Below are 21,824 nucleotides of genomic sequence, written 5' to 3' on the forward strand. Positions count from 1 at the left end.
GGTTAGTGTTGATTTCATCATGCAAATACATTAAAGAGTGAATGCGGTGTTTGTCTGTTAGCAAGACTCAGGAAGATCACAACAGTCCCAGAAAAGGCTTCTAAAATGTCACGTGTTCTCTCTCAGAGACCACCTTTCTATGATCAAATCTATCCATCCAACCTAGACAGTCAGAGAATACCTTCTCAGAGTCCCCATCTACCTGGAGACACAGTGCAAGGGGTCCCAAAGAAGAGGTACCCTGTTTAGGGGTGAGAAGGGCTAGTTCCATTTTTATTATAATTACACGCTCTTTGTCATTGCTATATTAATATCATTACTGTAACCTATTATATGAGTTGTAAACCACCTACAGTCAAATCGGACTGAGGTGGTATATTCATAAATGAATAAAGTGAAGTTCAGTGATGACCTTTTCTCAACTTCAGGGTTTTGTGAGAAAGTTTCTCTTTTTATAACTGCAAATTGCTACATCAAGAACTACATGCCTAGGATGGGATAGGATGGGATGCTTTATAGTGATCAAAATTAACATTAGTATGGATAGATACTATTTGAGCAATTGCTGTGTTTCTATGGGATCAAAATAACCACTGCTTTACTGCATTAAATAAAACGGAGCACATATACCATGTTATACTAGTGTGCATTGTGCAGCTTGAAACCATAGATGTTGTTTTGACTGGCAACAGTTCTTGATGAGGTGGAATGAGCCAGCAGTGGCACAAGATATTTTGCTCCCCATCAGTGGCGCCATCATCAAACATAGACATTTTGATTTTTTTAAAAAAAAAACACCTCTCCTGTATGTAAAATAAGGAACATCCATTGCCTATGTTGGTTGATTCATTCTGCTTAATGCTGAAACCAGCTCTCCTGAGACCTTTTCAAATAAAAATGCTGGCTTTCAGATCTAAAGGAGTACAGATTGGCTGTGATCTAATTGAAGTATTGCTTTAGGTTGGGTCATTGAAGCAATCTGATTCAAAGCAATGCCTCCATTTGAAAAAACAAATTGCTGCACTATGACATTTCAATCCAAGACAACCCATGGCTTTAGTCTGGAGAAAAGTCTGCACATGAATGGGCAAGGGCCAATTTGACCAGGGAAGTTGCTTCTCTTTGGGGGGGAGTGTCAATCAAAGTTTTGTCAAATCAAAGCATCCCTTTGAAACTCTTTAATTATTCACAGGATGGCTGCAAGCAAAGTAAGCATTATAGCCCTGTGCTGCACTCCTTTCAAAAGATCAGCTGCACCAAAAATAAAATGATCTGAACGTAGGACGACTTGTTAGAATACACCTCTCCAATTTTTCAGAGCAGGCAACAAAACATGAACCATGAGAAGCTTGAACTTCCAGGAAATTTTGATTCTCGACAAAGGACCCCAGCTTAGAAACCTGAAGTGTGACATTAGTGGAGTTTTCCATTCTGAAAGTCAGCTCTCCTTTGTGAATACAGGCCTCACCGTATTCTGGGAGTTTCACAAATTCAGAGGCCTCACTGGGTAAGCTAATTCCCCAGGGATTGCTGGCGCTGACCCGGAACTGGTACTGACAGCCAGGCATGAGGTCTTCAATAACGAGGTAGGTGTCCAAAGTTGAGGCAACAGATTGCTGCCAGATCTGGGAGCCTGTGTTGTAGGAAGAAAGAGAAAAGACAAGGGGAGAAAATAACCAACATTTAAATGCAATTACACATTTCTTTCTTGGTGATATAGGCGACTAGCTTTCAATCACAGAAGGTTAGAAAGAAAGCATTCCAGTTAAAATACTCCTACAAGGTGATGTAAGCAAGAGTAGTGGTATTTTCATCTTGGTCTTCAGCCTGATTTCAGTAGAACCTAAAATGTAATCAAGTTAGAGTTTTTAAAATGGTGTTTATAGGATTTTAGGGTTCTATGAGAAATTGACTGAGTTGTGTGGAAAGGTTAAAGCAACAAATAATAGCCACCACCACCACAAACTCTCAAATGTATCCAATTTTCTAGCAGACAACTTTTTTTGCCTCTTGATCAGGGGTTTGGGGATTTGGTTTTTTTAAAGCTGTCCTGAAACCCCTGATTAAACAGAAGAAGTGGTATTTCCAGTCTTTTATTAGTGGCGTGTCTAAGGGTAGATTGTAGGCCCATCAATGGAGCCATATAACTTTGAGAGTGCCCCATTGGTTGTCATGAGAGTCTATCTTTTCCTCACCTCCCTCATTCTCCTTCTTAAGAAACAGGATGCCAAATGTATCTGAAGCTCTGTTCTGCAGGATACCGAAGCTCCTTTAAAACTTAGGTAAGTATCATAAGTTCCAGCTGCTTTGCTTGGTTAGGAAAGAGAGTGGAAGAGCCCTGCGTAGGAAGTGAGGGGGAACAAGAGGACTTCTGGTTCCACCCTGTAGCGACATGGCCAAGGGATCGCGGGGCTCCACACATCACAGCTGTTTTCGCCCTGCCAGGGGACCCTAAATGGGTCAAAAGTCACCCCGGAGAGGCAACAAAGAGGGAGGGGTGCCCCGATGATCGCGGAATGGCGATCAATCCACTTGATCCATGGGAAGCCCTCCAATATGACAGGAGAAAGGCTAGCTGCACATCAGTGTCTAGCCCAAGCTACAAGCAGCTGAAGTCCAAAAGCACGAACCAGAACAATGGTGAATAGCTTGCTTAAAACTGGGTGAGAATATCAATCTTCTCTCTTCTATTTTGTAACTGATTCCCTGGAAAAGATCCCCAAAGCAAGAAATCCTCCGAAAGTGAGGGAGGGGACTAAAAGAAGGAAGTGGCAAATTAACTTCTAAGGGGAAAAGAAATATACTGAAATGAAATTAATAACACTGTAATCTGGATAAAACTGAAAATCAAAAAAACTGTTAAGATTTTATGCCCTAAAGAGTGTCAATGAAATTATAAAAAATAATACATTTTTATTTGAAAAAGTTGGAAAATAAATAACTACTGACATCTAGTGGAGAATCAGAGCATAGAAAAACAGTAACTCTGACTCAGAAATTGGCAAAATGCCCAGAAACAAAGAATAATCTGTTCTCTTGAACTTTAATAACCTTCAGCCAAATAGAAAACAGCTGGGAACAAAGAAAGAAAACATACTGAGCCATCTATAAGTTTAAAAAATGCCTGCAGAAAAATAAAACTTTCTCTAAGCTCAAGAATTGTTTGCAGAAAAAGAAAAACTTTGACTCTTGGCTCATCTAAGGGGGAATTTACTAGAAGGCTTCAAGGTGGCTAAACATTCTAGATTGCAACTCTGACTGGTTGATAATTGACCCCTGAATAGAAGAATTTTTATAAAATACTGCTTTCACTGATGCCTTGACAATTGGAAACACATTGGATTACAAAACCATATATAAAGATAAGAACTATATAAGATTTGGTTGTTTGGATTTTGAGATTGGCTGGTTTGATAAGGCTAATTATGGAGACTATGGTACTGATGAAAGACTATTTGGAGGGGGAGATGAAATGGATATTGCAAATTTATCTAAAAGGGACAGGAAACCACACCCAATATACCCCTCTGAAAGATCTAGCCTGGAACATCAGAGATCTACTAATAAGACAAGTACTTTTCTGGAGGAAATGTACGCAATGCTACGACAGATTCAAATGACAACAGTATCAAACCACGATGAGATCAAAAACAACTTTGATGACATAAATGAGCACATCTTCAGTCTAAACTTACAATTAAAAAACTCTCAGAAAATGATGATAAAGAATGAACAAACAAATCAGATAATAGAACACAAATTAGAAGAAAGTGACTTAAATAGGGAAGCTACAAATGAAGAAAACTACAATTTAACACAAATAGGAAAAAAATCTACAAAAATTTACCACAACAATGAAAATGGAAAAGATATTTTATCTGGCATGATTTCAAAACAAATTTGAAGATAAGAAAGAAGATTCAACAAAATGGATTATAGAGCTGCCAGGAAAGTCATCAGAGTATGGGAGACAAAAAGCATATATCCTATTCAACTTGTCTTTCTCACTCCCAACAAAAATACAGGAACTTCCTGGCAAGTGGAATATATTAACTTGGAAAGCTATTTGGCAAAAGAAGAAAGCTAGAGTAAGACTTAAAATATTTGATTCGACTTACCAGATGGAGTACTACTTGATTAAACATTTGTTTGAATATGGTTAAAAGAATAGATAATTTTGGATATAAAGGGACCCTATAGTAAGAAGGATAAGAGATATAAGTAGTATAGTAATTTTTACAATATATGAAATGTTAAAATACTGGGATGATGTATGTGAATGGAAAGTTTGGATATTTAAAAGTAATTAATTTTGAGAGAATTATGACCTAGAAGAATGATTTGAATACCGAGGGGAAATTAAGCTTAAATAAGAATTTCAAAAACAGGATATATAGTGACTAACAAGATGACTTTTACAAATATAGTTGAAATATAAGCTGTTCAGAAAAGATGTTATATGTGGTTGTTATAGAATATATAAGTAGTATAGCATTTTTATAATATATGAATTATGAAAATATTGGGATGGTGTATGTAAATAAAAAGTTTGGATATTTAGGTAATCAATTTTGAGAAAACTATGACTGATGAGAATGGTTTGAATACTGAGGGGAAAATAAGTTTTAATAAAATTTTTGAAAACAGGACACATAGTGACCTAACAAGGTGACTTTTACAAATACAATTGAAACATCAGTTAATTAGAAAAGATGTTAATATGTGGATGTCATTGTTATTTGTACAAACACAAAAAATGTTTATATCCAACCTTGTATGCATTGAAAATATTATTATATTTATCTACCGTTGACAAAGGAGAACACCATTGGAAGAAGGGAAGATCAAGGAAACATATTACTAATTAATATATTGATAATGGAATTATAGAAATTAATTATTATTGATTGTTTTTTCAAATATATGAACCCAGACAACACACTGTTTACTAAGCACTAAGGATTGTTATTGCAAAAAATTAATAAAATATATTTTTAAAAAAGGAAGTGAGGAGGAACAAGAGAAAAAGAAACTGTCCAGGCATTTGTGGAGCATCTAGCTTTTGTGTCATACTGATAATCTACAGGAAGAATGGTCATTTGGGAACCACATTCACCATTTTAGTGAATGAAGCATAGAAGAACAAAACAGAACAGAACAGGAGTATGGAATGGAATGGAATGGAATGGAATGGAACAGAACTTTCTTCTCTTCTAACAGAAACATGAATATGTTGGACTTGGAGTGATATGGATGGAAGAGCAGGGAAGGCAAGGGCTGAGAAGATAGGCTGTAGTCATTCTATGGTGAAGGGAGACATGGCATCAACTGAGATCTTTGTGCTTAGTGATACTAAAGGGACTATTCTAATTTCATCTCCAGTTTTGCCCAGACCCTTCTGACAAACTTTTTACTATAGAAAGTTGAGGAGTGATAGGAATGATATTAGGCAATGCAGCTCGAACAATGCTTGCCATTTATTGAGACTCATGAGGTATTTTCTAGTTACAAAGGACTTTTCCGGACTTTTTATGTCTGGTGCACACATGCCCGAAGATGGAAAGTAGGTGAAAGAAACACAAGAATGCAGGGCAACTCTTCCTTAAAAAAAAGGGGCCATAGTAAGGTAGCAGTTCCCCAGTTACTAAACTGTAAGATGTAAAGGTGCAAGATGTTTTGTGCAGAAGATTCCCCCCCCCCCCCGCCAGCTATCTCTTTCCAAAGTTATAGTCAATGGACTGAAATCAAGCAGTCAGCCTTAGACATTATCAGATTAGAGGCTAATGGCATAGTGGACCTCTGGCAAAGCTCATCAGATGTTATTGCACACCCGCAAGAGGGGAATAACAACTGGAAATAAGGATGCTAGATTTAACCCACATGATACTCACATGATACTCACAACTGAAATTCTGGTCCCAATTGTATTTGTAAATCAAAGACTATCTGTGTAGCAACTATGGCTGCATAGTCTTTCTTGGCCTTACCAGCAGTGCTAGAGAGTGCTAGTAGAAATAGTCAACATTTAAGGCCATGAAAATTTTCCTATAAGCACAGTGCAGGGGGAAAGTGGCGACTGTGTATAACTACAAAATTCAGTGGTGAAATAAATATACGCCTGGTAGGCAATTCAGATTTTTCCCACGCAAAAGCCTCACAATGCTTGCACCTTCTTCTCTGTACTCGACTGTGTAGCCTGAGATGGTACAGTTGCCTGTGCTGGATGGAGGCAGCCAGCGGAGAATCACCGAAGTGCAACTTCTTTCCTGAGCAATAGGCCGATTTGGGGCAGCTGGAACCCCTGGGATGGGAAAGAGAGGAAAGAGAAACAATTAGCAGAGAAAGTGATGAGAATTAGAGGAGAATTTTGGCGTCCCAGTTAAGGAGCAAATAGCAGATTTACTAGCCATCAAATCCTCTCTCTTTGTATTCTTTCGTTGAAAAAATAACATCTGAGGAGCAAAACAATCAGGGGAAAATACAGGAATGGGAAAGAGTTAATTTCTCTCCTAGAAGTGTTGCTTTAATCCAGTTTTTATTTAAAGAAATGTAACCTACAGGACAGATTACATTTCTGGTTTAATACAATCTAATTTTAAAATGCATTATTTTTAGGGCAATTTAATGTAATTGCTGATTATAACCAGCAATCTCTATCAACCTAAACATTGGAGAGCTGTAACTTTTAAAGATAATTTGAAATTCGGGAAAACAAACAAAATGGAAGGAGGCAGGCAAGCCTCCAGCACACTCCTAGTGACTGATGTGTTTCCCTGCTATCTGAAAACTAGCATGCCAGCCTTTCACAGTGTGGATTTTTTTTTAATGAAAAAGAAGAGTTTAAACTTGTAGTTTCTAACATGCAGTTTCAAACGGCACATGCCAAAGAAGTCTCTAAAGATACTGGCTGACTCCCTGAACATGACTCCTGGTGACACTATTCATGTATTTGGGGCAGCGATACAGAAATGGCTTGCCACTATCTCCTTCTAGGATTCAGGTTCCAAATGTAGCCTGCATCTTAGATATGGCCTCATGGCCTTCCAGCCAAGTCTGAATCATCATCTCACATTTCTTCAGCTTTAAGGGGGATTAGCTAAAGTCAAGGCAAGGGTTTATAGCCCTTGTTGTGGCTATAAAATCTGAATATGTAGAGAATTTAAAAATCCTTTCTCTCTCGGGTTTCTTCAGCTATAAGTCCAAGAGGAGAAACTATATAAACATTATTTTTCTTACAGAAATTTCTTATACATATAGTAGCGCATGTTTCCAAGCAAATGATGCTTTCCAAATACATCCAGTTAAAGTATGACCCACTTGCATTCGCTTTGCAACTTGCAGAGACCTCCCCCCAAGTAAATGGGACGGAATTGTTATTATTAATACTACTACTATTACTAGGGGGAACTTTGCCTTTAGTTTACTATATGCCTGTTCCTCCTAGAGCAGTGGTGGTGAACCTATGGGACACATGCCAGAGGTGGCACTCAGAGCCCTCTCTGTGGGCACATGCACCATCGCCCCAGCCCCGCTCTCCCCACAGCCCCCTCCTCACCAGCAGCCCCCCCAGAGTAGAGTTGTCCCCGGGTGCGGCTCACACACAGCAGTACAGCCAAGGACATGGCAGCTGGGCAGCAGGAACGAGACTCCACCCTCACACCCCATCGTGCGCAGGTGATGCTGTGGGCCATGGGTGGAGGGCGTGGCCACCATGGCACTGCAGGGCCGCCTGAGTGATCTGCTGCGGTGGGCCATGGAGGCAGTGGGTGGCCCTGTGGGCAGGCAGGGGTGGGTGGAGCAGGCAGGGGTGGTGGGAGGGGTGGGGTGGGTTTTAGGCACTCGGTCTCTAAAAGGTTTGCCATCACTGTCCTAGAGCACCATAATTAGCATCAATAACATTTCACCAAGCAAACCTATACAAGGCTTTATACAATAAGCACCCTGTTCTTAGCTTATACATGAAAGAAATATCCATTACCTTGTACTTTGACTGTCGCTGATGTGGATGCTGTTCCAAGTTCATTTGTGGCCACACAAGTGTAAATGCCACTGTCCTGAGGCATCACGTTGCAGATCTTTAGAGTAATGTCACCTGATTCACTAGAGAGGGGCAGAAGTCAAAAGGTTAATTTGAAATTCTGTCAAGTGGCTTTCCCCCCAGAACATAACAATTATGGTATTTCTGGTAACTAGAGTCAGGGGTTTGAGAAAAGTGACCTGAAAGTACTAGAGAACATCTTTAGGGTCATCTTCCTTTTTATTCAAGGCATGCTTTGTGACTAGCTGACCCCCATCTTGCCTGCTCTGTTGTGAATGCACCAATTCCCCCCAGGGCAGCCATAAGGAGAGGATCTCCAGAAAACATAGAATTTCACTCATCAGTCCCAATCCTGATCAAGAGATGTTGAAGAACTCGTTTCTAGGGTGTTTGGGACACGAGCCAACATGATTAAGATAACTGAACACTAAGATCACAGTGCTGCTATATTTACACTTCGACATTCCTTTGACTTTTAAACTTCTTTTACTGTTTATCAAAAGACCTATACAAACATAGCAGTCATACCGAATGATGCGCACAATGGATGACTTACAGTAACATAGGATTATTAAATTTTGCAGATTAAGGTGGAAATGATGCAATGACATGAACAGGTGGAATGTCCCTATGGGTCAAAAACAGAACATTGATCCATCTCCCATGCCATTTGGGGTTCTCCTCTTTGTTCCAATATTGATAGTTAAATACATGCAGTTGTCAGCAACTTTCAGAGCACAGGCCTAGACTTGTCTCTCTTTCCCAGAATCAGCATAAATTGTTGAGATTGACGAAGGGAATGGCAGAAAAACCTGCCGTACGGCAATTGTAATGTCTTACAGAAGATATTTCCTCATAGAGGTGCAAAGGAATTCTCAGGAAGCCTTTTCCTTGTTATGTCGTGAGAACAGTCTTATCCAGCCATGTACAGTAGTGGCCAAAATTGTGAAAGCCTTTTGGGAAAAGTGTACAGTAGAAATGCCACCTTTGGTTAAGTTTCCACCAATTTTTCTTCTAGTTTCTTTATAACTATAGCCTTGTTCACTTAATAATTTATTTATTTATTTATTTATTTAATTGAATTTTTACCCCGCCCTTCTCCTTACGGACTCAGGGCGGGGTAAATACTACTTTACATCGCTTTCTGGGCAACCAGTCAACTCTTTGCACCATTACTTTAATTTTATTACGTTTTACAAGCTCACTAAATGAAAGAACACAAAAAAAACCCCAACCAACTCCTCTCAGCTTCAATACATGACATCAATAACTGAATCCTACTGTGATCTGATTGGCTCATTGCCAAAACAAGATGACACCTTGATTGGCTCTCTAAACACTCATGCTCATTGTCTACAATCAGATGAAGGAAAGCTACCGGATATCAACCTAAGCAAGTTGTGCTTCCTTTTTCTGGTTATTTGGCTATAACTTTTAATAGAATACAGTACCGATAATTGAACAAACTATGTTGCATTACATTCTTGATTAAATTATCTTTCCACTGATATATAATTTTATGGTACTACTCCAAAAACATTGGTGTTATTAGCCATCAAACCTCAAAAATACACTTTTCCCAAAATTTTCCCAATTTTAGCCACTACTATATCTTAACAAGATTTATTAAAATGCAATAGGAGCGCTAACAAGAACATTCCTTTGGCAATTGGCACACACTGCATCATATTTTCAGGAAACTTTATAGATGAAATCAATTCTGATTTGGACTTTTCTCTGAGTACGGTGCAAAAATGTCCTTGAATTCCTCTAGCTACAGGGCAGGCTCTAAAACACCCATCCTTATTTGGTTCCCTGTTTTTAAAGAAAGGTTGGGCATGTGAACAAACCTCTTCCTTCTTATGACCGATTACAGCGAATTGTATGAATGCTGACTGGTTTGGTCGAGAAATTGATTAACACCCTTCTTAACCAAGAAATACTTTTTATATTTTAATGAAATACATGGTGAGAATAAATAGGGGCTTCCATTTCTAGGATTTTTTTCTTGAGATGAATTATCTTCACTACCTGATTTCAATCTACTGGGTTTATATACTGTCCAAACAGCATAATGGGTTAATATGTCAATATTCATTCTTTTGGATCTATTAATATCTATCACATTATTTGGGGAAATTTTAAGTAACAAGATGTTTTTCCCATTAGGGTCTGACATGCTTACTGTTGGATAAGCTTGTAAAAAAACCATTCAGATACCTTTTTAATTAAAAAAAAATCAGTTTTTAAATTCTAAATATTTTGATCTACTTTTCAAAAATATACTAATTCTTTTCACTATTTATGACATTGATTGCAGTGATAAGGTACTCTGAGGGCCACCCATCTTCATAATAGAATATACAGGTACAATAACATTTTAACTAGAAGGTACCTAGGATGTTTGCCTGTGTCTTCAGATATAACTTCTCTTTAAATACCGTTTGTTTTTTGTTTTTTTGTTAAGTGACCAGTATTTCAAGAGAAGTTACATCTGAGGATAAGTATTCACAGGCAGACACAAAAAAGTGATACGTTTTTTTTAAAAAAGTGACACAATAAATAAGGCAGGAATGGTAACCAGTATTTTTGAACCCCAGTTCTGCAGCCTCCAAAATTCCTTTCCGTTTTTTCAATGTTTCCTGTCATCTTGAGAAAGGAAACGCATGAAAACTATTCATTAAGCTACAATTTCAACTAAATCTTTTTAAAAGGAACGCCTTCCCAAATCTTAAAACAACCTTCCCTATCCATGTAGGTGTGTGACTCAACACCCTCCCCCTTTCCCAGATTGCCTCAATTGCCAGCTTACTGTAGTTGTTCTCCTTTCTCAGCATTGCTAGGTCCAAAACCAAGATTAACATGTGATGACTCTTCCAAGCCAAGTTCTTTATTTATAGATTGATAACCTATAGACAATTTACTTATAGGTGTAGCAAAATCTTGCAAGACTGAAGACTCTATTATCTGCATGCACAATATATTCTGTGAACTATTAGGGAGGACTTGACTTCACCCTCTTTCTCTCACATATAATATCTGGACTAAGTTGCCGCTTACTTGTCTGGAATGCACCCCCCCCCCAGAAATACTCCTGATTACTATATTCCATCACAATATAAACTATAGCCTCCGTTGACAAGACAGTTGTCCATTCCTATAGCAGAGAGTTGGAAATTCTTTTTTTCTATATTCCTCTTGACCAGTGGTTCTCAACCTTTTTAATGCCGCGACCCCCAACCGGTCGTAAGTCGAGGACTAAACTGGTCGTAAGTCGAGGACTAAACCAGTCGTAAGTCGAGGACTTCCCAACCGGTCGTAATTCGAGGACTTTCCCTGCCTGGGAGCACCACGCATGCGTGGTTCCGTCCCCTGCGCCGGCCGAGGCGTAGCTGGCAAGCGGCAGAGACAGAGTAGGCCGACCACCAGCTGGCCCAGCTCAAGGGAGGTAAGGCACCCACCGGAAAAGGGGAAAAAAAATGGCGGACAGCCTTGCTTGGCGACCCCCATGAAATGGTCGATCGACCCCAAATGCGGTTGCGACCCATAGGTTGAGAACCGCTGCTCTTGACCGATGTAGGTTATGAGGAACTGACAATTAGAACAGTTTTTAAAATTTTGGTGTATGAAATTAATTCTCTTTACATAATTACAATTACACAGGTTTGCTCTATTGATTCAATGGCCACATTAATTCATTCTTTTTTTTTTCCGGCAGAATCCCAAACGTAAAGGTTGAACATACCAGGAGGTAACTGTAATTGCAGAAGTGCTATTGTCATTGTCGAGCATGTTTTGATCCGGTCCTTTCCAGGTGATGGTTGGTTTGGGCCGCCCACAGATTTTGCATTGCAACATTACGGTGTCTCCAAGCAAGCAAGTGATGTCCACTAAGGGCACGAGAAACTCAGGAGCAACTGGAGTAAATGCCATACACAGAGACACATCACAACACTCACAAGAGACATCAACAATTTTATTTGAAATACTGAAACAGCTGTCAAGCAAGGAATAGTGGGGGTTTTTGGTCCAAGAAAACTCCTGCTCCACAGAAAGTGAAAACAGAAAAAAATATTCCCCTTTCTTCCTATTTCTGAGGCATGTTTTCAGAAATGGAGAAAAGAGGATTCAAAGACCTCCATAGCTTAGAAGAATTGCCGCCATGAGGACTCCCAAGGATCAACTTTAGTATGAAGTGTCATCTTTTCATAATACAACATTGAATTCTTATATATTAATATCCTTAACATTTTAAACAAGATTTGTGATGAATTTCCTCATAAAACTGTGCTCGTATAATCTTTGAAATGGAAGTGATTATCTGTCATCAAATCAAAGTCAGCTCTTAGTGACCACAGAGATAGGTTTTCTCTGTTACAATCTATTCCTAACCTGGCCATTTAAGTCTTCCACCAGTGTCGAAATAGAATTATGGGATACATTTTCCCAATTACAGTATTTGTACTTTGATTGGTTTTTTTATCTTTGGCATTTCTTGATACCTGGGTTGTTTTGTTGTTTTAAAAGATGTAAGCAGCATGAGTGTTCATATTTTAACGAAAAGGCAGATATAAATTAATTTAATCAATAACAATGTTAAGGGCAGATAGTGAGTTTGTATAAATGTGATGCAATATAAAAGCGAAAAAGAACCCCAGAATAATTTGAAAACTGCTTAGCTAAAATAAACGAAATAAAATGAATTCTAATTTGAACTGCCAAATCTGGGCTGAAAAATTTTGAACACAGATTTCTGGATCTCTTTTCTGCCATCCTGCAGTTTGCAGATTTTAGCAATTCATATATTTATATATTTAAATTATATTATAGGGAAAGCAACATCAGTTTAATTGGCTGTCCAATATATTCTTTGGGACTGTCATAAGTATGTACTTAGTATCATGCTTGTCATTACTGAGACAAAATTACCCAGAATATGTTTGGAGAAATAATATTATTTCCCTTTTCATTTTCTAAGCATGGAAAAATAAAGACTTGACATGCTTATGTCTTTAACTCACCTTCCTGGATGAAATTTGGGTTGATGATCTGAAAAATATATACATATGTACACACACAGAGGAAATAAAAAAAAGTTTATTTAATTGGTTATTGAAAAAGAGAAATGCTGTCAGCGAGATATACGTTTTAAAAATACCAAGGAACTGAAAGTACACCCTGACAGGACTAATTCTGAATACTGTGTTTACTGTAACAGCCCTTTCTGATCTTTACATCAAGATTGCAGGATCCTTCAACTGGCCAGATCTTGAAAAGATTTCAAAAAGAGCAGAAATGAACTAGCAATCATGAATCTACTTGTTTGTAAATGAAGCATAGATTCACTGTCCATAATCTTTGGTCTTTCCTCCCATGCACTTCCCATGATCAGCAGATTGTCTTCATGAGTGGCTGGGAATCAGGTAATTCCTGTAGCTATTGGAGTTCTGCAGCACTTTGGATTCCATTGCAAACAGGTGGTTTAGAGCAGGGGTCCCCAACCCCCGGTCCATGGACTAGTACTGGGCTGTGGCATGCCACCAACTGGTCCACACAAATAAGCAAAGCCTCATCCATGGGATGCAGGCAGCATACCAAACCACACACTCTCCGGTCCATGGAAAAATCTTTCTCCATGGAACCGATCCCTGGTGCCCAAAAGGCTGGGGACCTCTGGTTTAGAGTGAGCAGGAGTGCAACAGAAGCATCTGTCTGCAGCTCTTTAAACCAGCCGTGATTTTTGCAGTGATCATGCTAAAGACCCTCTCTGGAATCAGTTCTGAAGAGCTGCAAAGCTCAGGGGTGTCAAACTGGTGGCCCACAGGCTGAATAAACTGATTGTTTCAAAATCTCATCAGGTCTGATTACTTCATGGCAATCAGTTCTTTTATTATCATTCTGTAGCACCATCAGAGACAGGATGATTTGCAAAGTGACAGTGTAATTCAACCAGTACCAAAGTGAAAAAAAGCCTTTTCTGAAGACAATTTTTCTATTTGTACTGTGCACTTACTATCAGGACAAACTACTGAATATTATCAGGGATACATATTGGTAAAAATTCAATCTTACCCACTAGAGTAGGTCTTTCAGTTATTTTGTACCTGAGAACCTTTAGCAAAATCCATTAAACTCTAAATAATTTCCTTCCAATAAGTCTTCACATTGATCTGAAATTGTCTTCAAGAAAATGATATTTTTAAAGAATGAACATTCTCAGTGTGCTCCTCTACTTGGTATATTTAAACTCATTGTGAGAACTAAAAAGCCTAAACACACACACACACACACACACACACACACACGGAATCATTTATCAAGAACATCATACTTTTTTGGAAAAAAAAAAAGAAAGAAAAACCCGTGATAGAAAAAGGCCTGGCCAAATATAGATAAAATTTACAGTTAATACATTCAGCTTTTTAATTTAGCTTTTTAAATTAAATATATGATGAAATATCTTTATCCAATATCAAAGCTAAAAAGATTCACTGGAAACAATCCAGCCTAATTAGAAGTAAATTTCTACAGAACTATACCATTAGTAGTATTGCAGCAAATACATTTAAACCTTAGGCTAGAAATTAGACTTGTTTCAGCAGCAGAGGGCATATATCTGCCAAGATATCTGGATTAATGGTTAAACTGTTACAGCAGTCCAATAAAAAATATTTTATTTGATGATGCCACTATTTCAATTAAGGCTTATCCAGCTGGAAGTTTTCTGCCTTGTTGATTCAAGATTAATAGGCAGCGCTATTTGTTATTGTTAGGTAATTATTAATAACGATTAAGAAAGGTGGGCAAATTATGGCTATGGGCCATTTACAGTTCTGACACTTTTTGAGAGTTGTGAAACTGCTTTAAAAACGCAAACAGTAAAATAGGTTTATCTGTCCTTTAGCTGCACATGTGTGAACAGGCACTCACATATTTTGAAAAAAAAAAAAGAACCAAACACCCAACCAATCCTGCAAATTTCAACCTTGCTCTTTCTGGGATCTCATTGTTAAACTCCTTATGGCTAAGACAATTACAGTAAAATATTAATTCTGGTGACAAATATGTTGCCCCCTTTGATTAAAAAGGTCATATCCCAAAGATTTATCTAAAAAGGAAATGTTGATGACAAAGGAAGAACATAATTATGGTATGTTCTGCCATGAAAAATATTGGTGACGGGGTGAAGAAAAGATAAATGGCAATCCTAATGCGGATGGTATCTTTCCAGTCTTCATTTCCCCCAAAGATATGATACAATTTAGGTTATAAATAATCTGATGTAGCCCCATTCTCACTTCTTTAAATGGCAATATGGATTGCCTTAACTGTTCCAAAACATGGCAAACCTTGCTTACCATGTTACCAGTAGAAATTTTTAGCTTTATTTGCCCTAGGGCAGGGGTAGGCAAAAAAAACCAAAGCTAGATGTGACCTTCAGGCTGAAGTTAGCTACCTCATTTCTACTGGCTTTTTCTTCCACCGATACAAGAAATTTGTTGTATTTTTCTTTCCACATATCAAGCTGATTAGTGGATTTTTGATCTACCAATAATGCTGAGTATCTTGTAGTTAATCTTGATCACATTCCTCTAAAGAAACATAAAGGCCCAAATGCACCAAATATTGAATATTTTTGAATTGTGAGCACCTTAAATAGATTGCTTTGCATCTTTCTTTAATATCACCACTCCTTTTAATGGATTTTGACAAGCTACAGTGAAGGAAAAATTATTTGATCCCCTGCTGATTTTGTACATTTCCCCACTGACAAGGAAATGATCAGTCTATAATTTTAATGGTAGGTTCATTTTAACAGCGAGAGACAGAATAACAACAAAAAAATCCAGAAAAACACATTTCAAAAAGGTTATAAATTGATTTGCATTTTAATGAGCGAAATAAGTATCTGACCCTTTGCAAAACATGATTTAGTACTTGGTGGCAAAACCCTTGTTGGCAATCACAGAGGTCAGACATTTCTTGTAGTTGGCCACCAGGTTTGCACACATCTCAGGAGGGATTTTGTCCCACTCCTCTTTGCAGATCCTCTCCAAGTCATTAAGGTTTCGAGGCTGACATTTGGCAGCTTGAAACTTCAGCTCCCTCCACAGATTTTCTATGGGATTAAGGTCAGGAGACTGGCTAGGCCAGGGGTCCCCAACCTGTGGACTGCAGCCTGGTACTAGTCTGTAGCCTGTTGGCCATTGGATCGCACCCTCCCTCTTGCGCTAGTGCTGTTGCGTGGGTGCTAGCAGCCACATTTGTGGGCACTAGCAGCCTGTTTGCATATGTGTACGGGCTCCAGGGCCGCCACCAGCACCACCGTGAGTATATGCATCCTGCTTGCACATGCGCGGTAGTGCTGCCATGTGCCTATTTTGCACATGCGCATGTGCGTGCACACACGAGCACATACATTTCCCTGCTCCTCCCTTTCCCTCCAGGCCAACCCAGAAAGGTTGGGGAGCTTTGGGCTAGGCCACTCCAGGACCTTAATGTGCTTCTTCTTGAGCCACTCCTTTGTTGCCATGGCCGTGTGTTTTGGGTCATTGTCAAGCTGGAATACCCATCCATGACCCATTTTCAATGCCCTGGCTGAGGGAAGGAGGTTCTCACCCAAGATTTGACAGTACATGGATCTGTCCATCATCCCTTTGATGCAGTGAAGTTGTCCTGTCCCCTTAGCAGAAAAACACCCCCAGAGCATAATGTTTCCACCTCCATGTTTGACGGTGGGGATGGTGTTTTGGGGGTCATAGGCAGCATTCCTCCTTCTCCAAATACGGCGAGTTGAGTTGATGCCAAAGAGCTCAATTTTGGTCTCACCTGACCACAACACTTTCACCCAATTCTCCTCTGAATCATTCAGATATTCATTGGCCTGTACATATGCTTTCTTGAGCAGGGGGACCTTGCAGGCGCTGCAGGATTTCAATCCTTCATGATGTAGTGTGTTACCAATTGTTTTCTTGGTGACTATAGTCCCAGCTGCCTTGAGATTATTGACAAGATCCTCCCGTGTAGTTCTTGGTTGATTCCTCACCATTCTCGTGATCACTGAAACTCCATAGGTGAGATCATGCATGGAGCCCCAGACCAAGGGAGATTGACAGTTGTTTTGTGTTTTTTCCATTTGCGAATAATCGCACCAACTGTTGTCACCTTCTCACCAAGCTGCTTAGTGATAGTCTTGTAGCCCATTCCAGCCTTATGTTGGTCTACAATCTTTTCCCTGACATCCTTGGACAGCTCTTTGGTCTTGGCCATGGTGGAGAGTTTGGAATCTGATTGATTGATTGCTTCTGTGGACAGGTGTCTTTTATACAGGGAACAAGCTGAGATTAGGAGCACTCCCTTTAAGCTTGTTACCTGTATAAAAGACACCTGGGAGCCAGAAGTCTTGCTGACTGATAGGAGATCAAATACTTATTTCACTCATTAAAATGCAAATCAATTTATAACTTTTTTGAAATGCATTTTTCTGGATTTTTTTGTTTTTATTCTGTCTTTCACTGTTAAAATAAACCTACCATTAAAATTATAGATTGATCATTTCCCTGTCAGTGGGCAAACGTACAAAATCAGCAGGGGATTAAATAATTTTTCCCTCACTGTATGTCATAATATATATCCAACAATTCAGGCTGAAGCATGCAAACACCAGTATGGAACACATATCTGCAGATTTGGAAACAAGTCTTACAGGTTTCAAAGGAATGCATTAGCACTGGGAACCTTAGTGATGAGGCAATTAAGGTAGCAGCCTTTAATTTTGATTTATTAATGCTGCAAAATGGAAGCTCACACTGAAGGATCAGAATGTATTTCATAAATCATTTTCTTTGCAAAAAAAACCCATCAGTTAAGTTTATGAGGACTAAATCTGGGAAAGTTAGTAAAAAAAAAGAAAGAAAGCTAAACCATTGTGCAATACTAATGAAGTAATGCAACATTCTGCAAAACTGTAGAAAAAAGAAAACCAAGGAAGCAGGAAAAGAACTATATTAATTTGCTTTAATCTGGGGAAGCTGTTGACAGCAGAACACAGACCTTTTCTGGAGATGAAATAGTTCTGTCTTTTCCGCCATGTCAGTCTGCTGTTTGGATAGACTCAGTGAGGATCAACAATATACTTTTAGTTGAGTTCTCCTTGCCTGAGGTCCTCATGAACATCAGACCAACCGTTCTTTGCTCTCTTTTACTACAAACAGCAGTTTCAGGGGCAAACAGTAGTTGTAAAAACCCCCCACTCTTGATAGGAAAAGTATCTCCAATCCAAGTTAGGAAATGACCTTGACCAAACTCATATTTATCTAGAATTGTAAGTGAATGGATCACAAACATCTGTTCTTAGGCATCTGAGATGGTGTGCTTGATGTCATCACCGTGCAAATGTCAGTGCTCAAAGGCAGAGTTTCTGGAACATAATGGGCATATTCCAGGTTTAAACCAAAACATAGTTTCTGTTTTATGTATACTCACTAGAAGACATAAACATTTAGCTGGGGAACACTACAGCACTACTAATTTAACAATTTGATATAGAGGAACATAATGGAGTGAATTTCATGGAAGAATTAGGGCAGCTTTGTGTACATCAAAGTAGCACCGTAATCAACAGTGTTTCGAAGCAAGGCAGATACTGGTAGCACAAATATATAATGGCCACAAAAGGAAAGAAATAAATTGCCAAGAAACAAACTGGTAGTGAGCGATTTGCTCTTTTTTTCATGGGGACAATGTAAGAAATACATGGAGACATTTCTATTTGTGCTCACATAGAATTTACTGCTGCTGTAATATTTGAACAGCAGCATTTTAAGTCCTCTCCCTTGCCTCACACAAACAAACATTTCTGCTGCATCTTGTTTTGTTCCAAGCTCCTTTTCCTCCCCCCCCTTCAAATTTATATGAATAAATCAGCAAAGCAGTAGCAATGGATGTTCTGTTAAAAGCCTTTGAAAAGAAACTATAATTGCAAGGTACAGCAAGTACTCCGATATCAGCATTAGCATTGCTTAGCCAAAAACAAACACAGTAAGGAAGTGGGGAGACTTAAGTCCACAAATCTAGCTTTTACTTATGAATTGGTAAAGGAATACAGATTTTAGGTGTTCTAATATATTAAATATTAGGACTATGCACATGGTTAGAAAGAAGTCTTCTACAATGCAAAAGAATATGTGGAAAGCACTATTCTTCAGATTAATAAAGTAGGTACGTTGTTACTGGGCTTTACATATACCCGAGCATTGTGAAGTACCTCTTTGGAAGGATTGGAACAGCCCCATTAAATATTAGTGAGATCTCTTTACCTGTATGCTCTACAGGTATCCCAAACATGCTAACTACAAAAGTCTAATATTCTTATTTTTTCCCCAAATGGTTTGAGAACATTAGAAGCACTTTTACATCATTGCAAAGTGGTTTTCTGTAATATTTCCCCCCCCCCATAACTAGAGAGCTTCATCTCTAAGCTCAGACAGATGCTTCGTTTCTAAAACAGGCTTGCTTAGTGAAGTGTTGTCATCTAGAACAGGGGTCTCCAACCTTGGCCACTTTAAGACTTCTAAACTCCCAGAATTCCTCAGCCAGTATAGCTGACGGGGTAATTCTGGGAGTTGAAGTCCCCAAGTCTTAAAGTTGCCAAGCTTGGAGACCCCTGATCCAGAAGGCCTTTTGCATTTTTCTCGTTTCTGGGTGCTTTCTATGCGCTTTCATATTTTAATTTTATTGTTTACTTATTATTCAACTATTTTCAGTGGAAAGGATCTTCCATGATGCACAGTCTTCTAAAGGGATTAAGTAACCTCGTACTCATTGTCTTGTACCAGAAGGGATTCCCAAGAAAGCTTTGACTACTTTATGTATGTCTTCTTATAGGACCTTTGCCCTTTGTCCTTAGTACTCATTTACTGTTAGCAGTTGCATTTCACTAATACAGCAAACATTTCTGATTGCTATTGACCTTGTTTTAAATACTGAAAATCATGGTTCCCTCACTATTGTAGTCAGATCAAAATTCTAATTAATAGATGCTACCATTACATATTTAGCATATCAGCATATCAGACTGTAGCATTCAAAATTGGATAAGTGGAACCAAAATAGAGCAAACCTGCTATATTCTTAACGGTTGAGAAATTAATTGTATATATTGATGTGTTAGCTTACAGTGGAAGTTCCAGGTTCATTTACAGCAGGGGTGTCAAACTGCTGGCCCGTGGGCCGGTTTCATCATACCGAAGCCGCGCCCATCCCATTGCTGGCAATGCAAAAAGAGTCGCGATATGTCACAACACGTCATGTGATGTGGTGAGTTTGACACCCGTGATTTACAGAATGAATCTGTCCAGAATAAACCCAAGACAATTTGGTATCTTATATGTAATTCTCACATTGATGCAGAAGGATATTGTTAAAATTAAATGAGTGATAATTTGCTGTCTAGGATCTTCTGCCTGGGACAGGCACTCCACTCTGAATCTACATTATACTACAGACACACCTCCTAGATTAGAGTAGAGTCACTGAATTTTATAGATACTTTTTAAAAACAGGCATATAATTCTTTGGGGGAATTAGTACTGGATTTGGGAGAGGGAGGATAGAAAGGATCATTGTCTACCTCCATGCTAGTGTTGGGGTCAAGGTCATCACATTCTGACTCTTCTGAACTGTTTGTCTCCTTTTGAGCAGCATGGAGAAAAAAGAACAGAGTTTTGATCAGCAGAGAGATTAAAGACAAAAAGAGCAGAGCAATTAAGAGCAACATAGAAATGGCCACCAATAACTCAAATACTTTCCAACAGAAAGTCACTAGGTGCAAGCAATATACACTGGGCAAAATAAAATAAAATAAAATAAAAACTGTCTAAGTAATTTAGAAAAAAAATACATTAATGGAAACAGCACTATGAAACACTACCTCTGCTATATCAGCTTCCCAATTCGGGAGGGCTCTTGGAACCTGGCCCCCAAAAATTGTATCTAAATAACCTTTAGCATCCAATTCTGGCAAGTAAATAAGAATTCTGGAGGAGTCAAGGGCCTAGTGGTTCACTCAATCTTTTGGGGTGCCTTTTTTTTTTTAGAAGTTTAGCCATGCGTGTCAAATGTCAATCATTAAATTTTTTAAAAGTCCTACAACTGTAAGAAACTTGAATAGCCCAGAATTCTGAAGTGGAGCCAGTTTTAAAAACCTGAATGTTATTTTCTGATTTTGTATTTCTTAATCCCCATTTAGAGAAATGTAAGTGCACAGCAGAAAGTAGCACATTTGCTATGGTATTGAAGGGCATCCTTCCTCCATTCACCGAATGGATTGTTTAAGGAGGGAGATGCCCACCAAATATATCTTACCCCATGCTCTATCAGCAGGCTTCATCATCCTTTGGCAGAACACACACAACACAACACCAAGACAGGCACACCTTTAATCACCGTAAATGCTCATGAGATTTGTGTATATAAAGAAGGGGAGGCATGATCTAATGTATTATCTGTTCAAAAAAGGATTTGCTCTTCTAGCAGTTGACTAACTGGATGCTCAGTTGCTTTTTAGCTTTGTTTTGGGGACTAACATTATTTATTTATTTATTTATTTATTTAACAGGATTTATATGCCGCCCTTCTCCCCATGGGACTCAGGGCGGCTCACAGCGTATTAAAACATCATACAAAAAAAATTTCCCCTACTAAAAACCAATTAAAACCCAAATATTGGTAGCTGTGGCTCTTTAAAATCGTTAAAAATTGTCCCTATTTAAAACTCACCCTAGGT

General features: G+C 38.7%; 1 protein-coding gene across 1 annotated transcript in view; it reads right to left on the bottom strand.

Annotated features, from left to right (window-relative positions):
- KALRN (kalirin RhoGEF kinase) overlaps positions 1-21,824 on the bottom strand; it is a 536,528-nt gene that overhangs the window by 4,714 nt on the left and 509,990 nt on the right. Inside the window, exons 51-56 of the mRNA XM_029284454.1 lie at positions 20,670-20,729; positions 13,060-13,087; positions 11,784-11,955; positions 7,979-8,100; positions 6,170-6,301; positions 1,469-1,633 (exon numbers count right to left, since the gene is read on the bottom strand). Coding sequence (XP_029140287.1) covers positions 1,469-1,633; positions 6,170-6,301; positions 7,979-8,100; positions 11,784-11,955; positions 13,060-13,087; positions 20,670-20,729 — 679 coding nt within the window. The remainder of the gene's footprint in view (positions 1-1,468; positions 1,634-6,169; positions 6,302-7,978; positions 8,101-11,783; positions 11,956-13,059; positions 13,088-20,669; positions 20,730-21,824) is intronic.

Source organism: Protobothrops mucrosquamatus, unplaced genomic scaffold (assembly GCF_001527695.2).
Source record: "Protobothrops mucrosquamatus isolate PMUCROS unplaced genomic scaffold, P.Mucros_1.0 scaffold606, whole genome shotgun sequence".
In the NCBI taxonomy this organism is placed as follows: Eukaryota; Metazoa; Chordata; class Lepidosauria; order Squamata; family Viperidae; genus Protobothrops; species Protobothrops mucrosquamatus.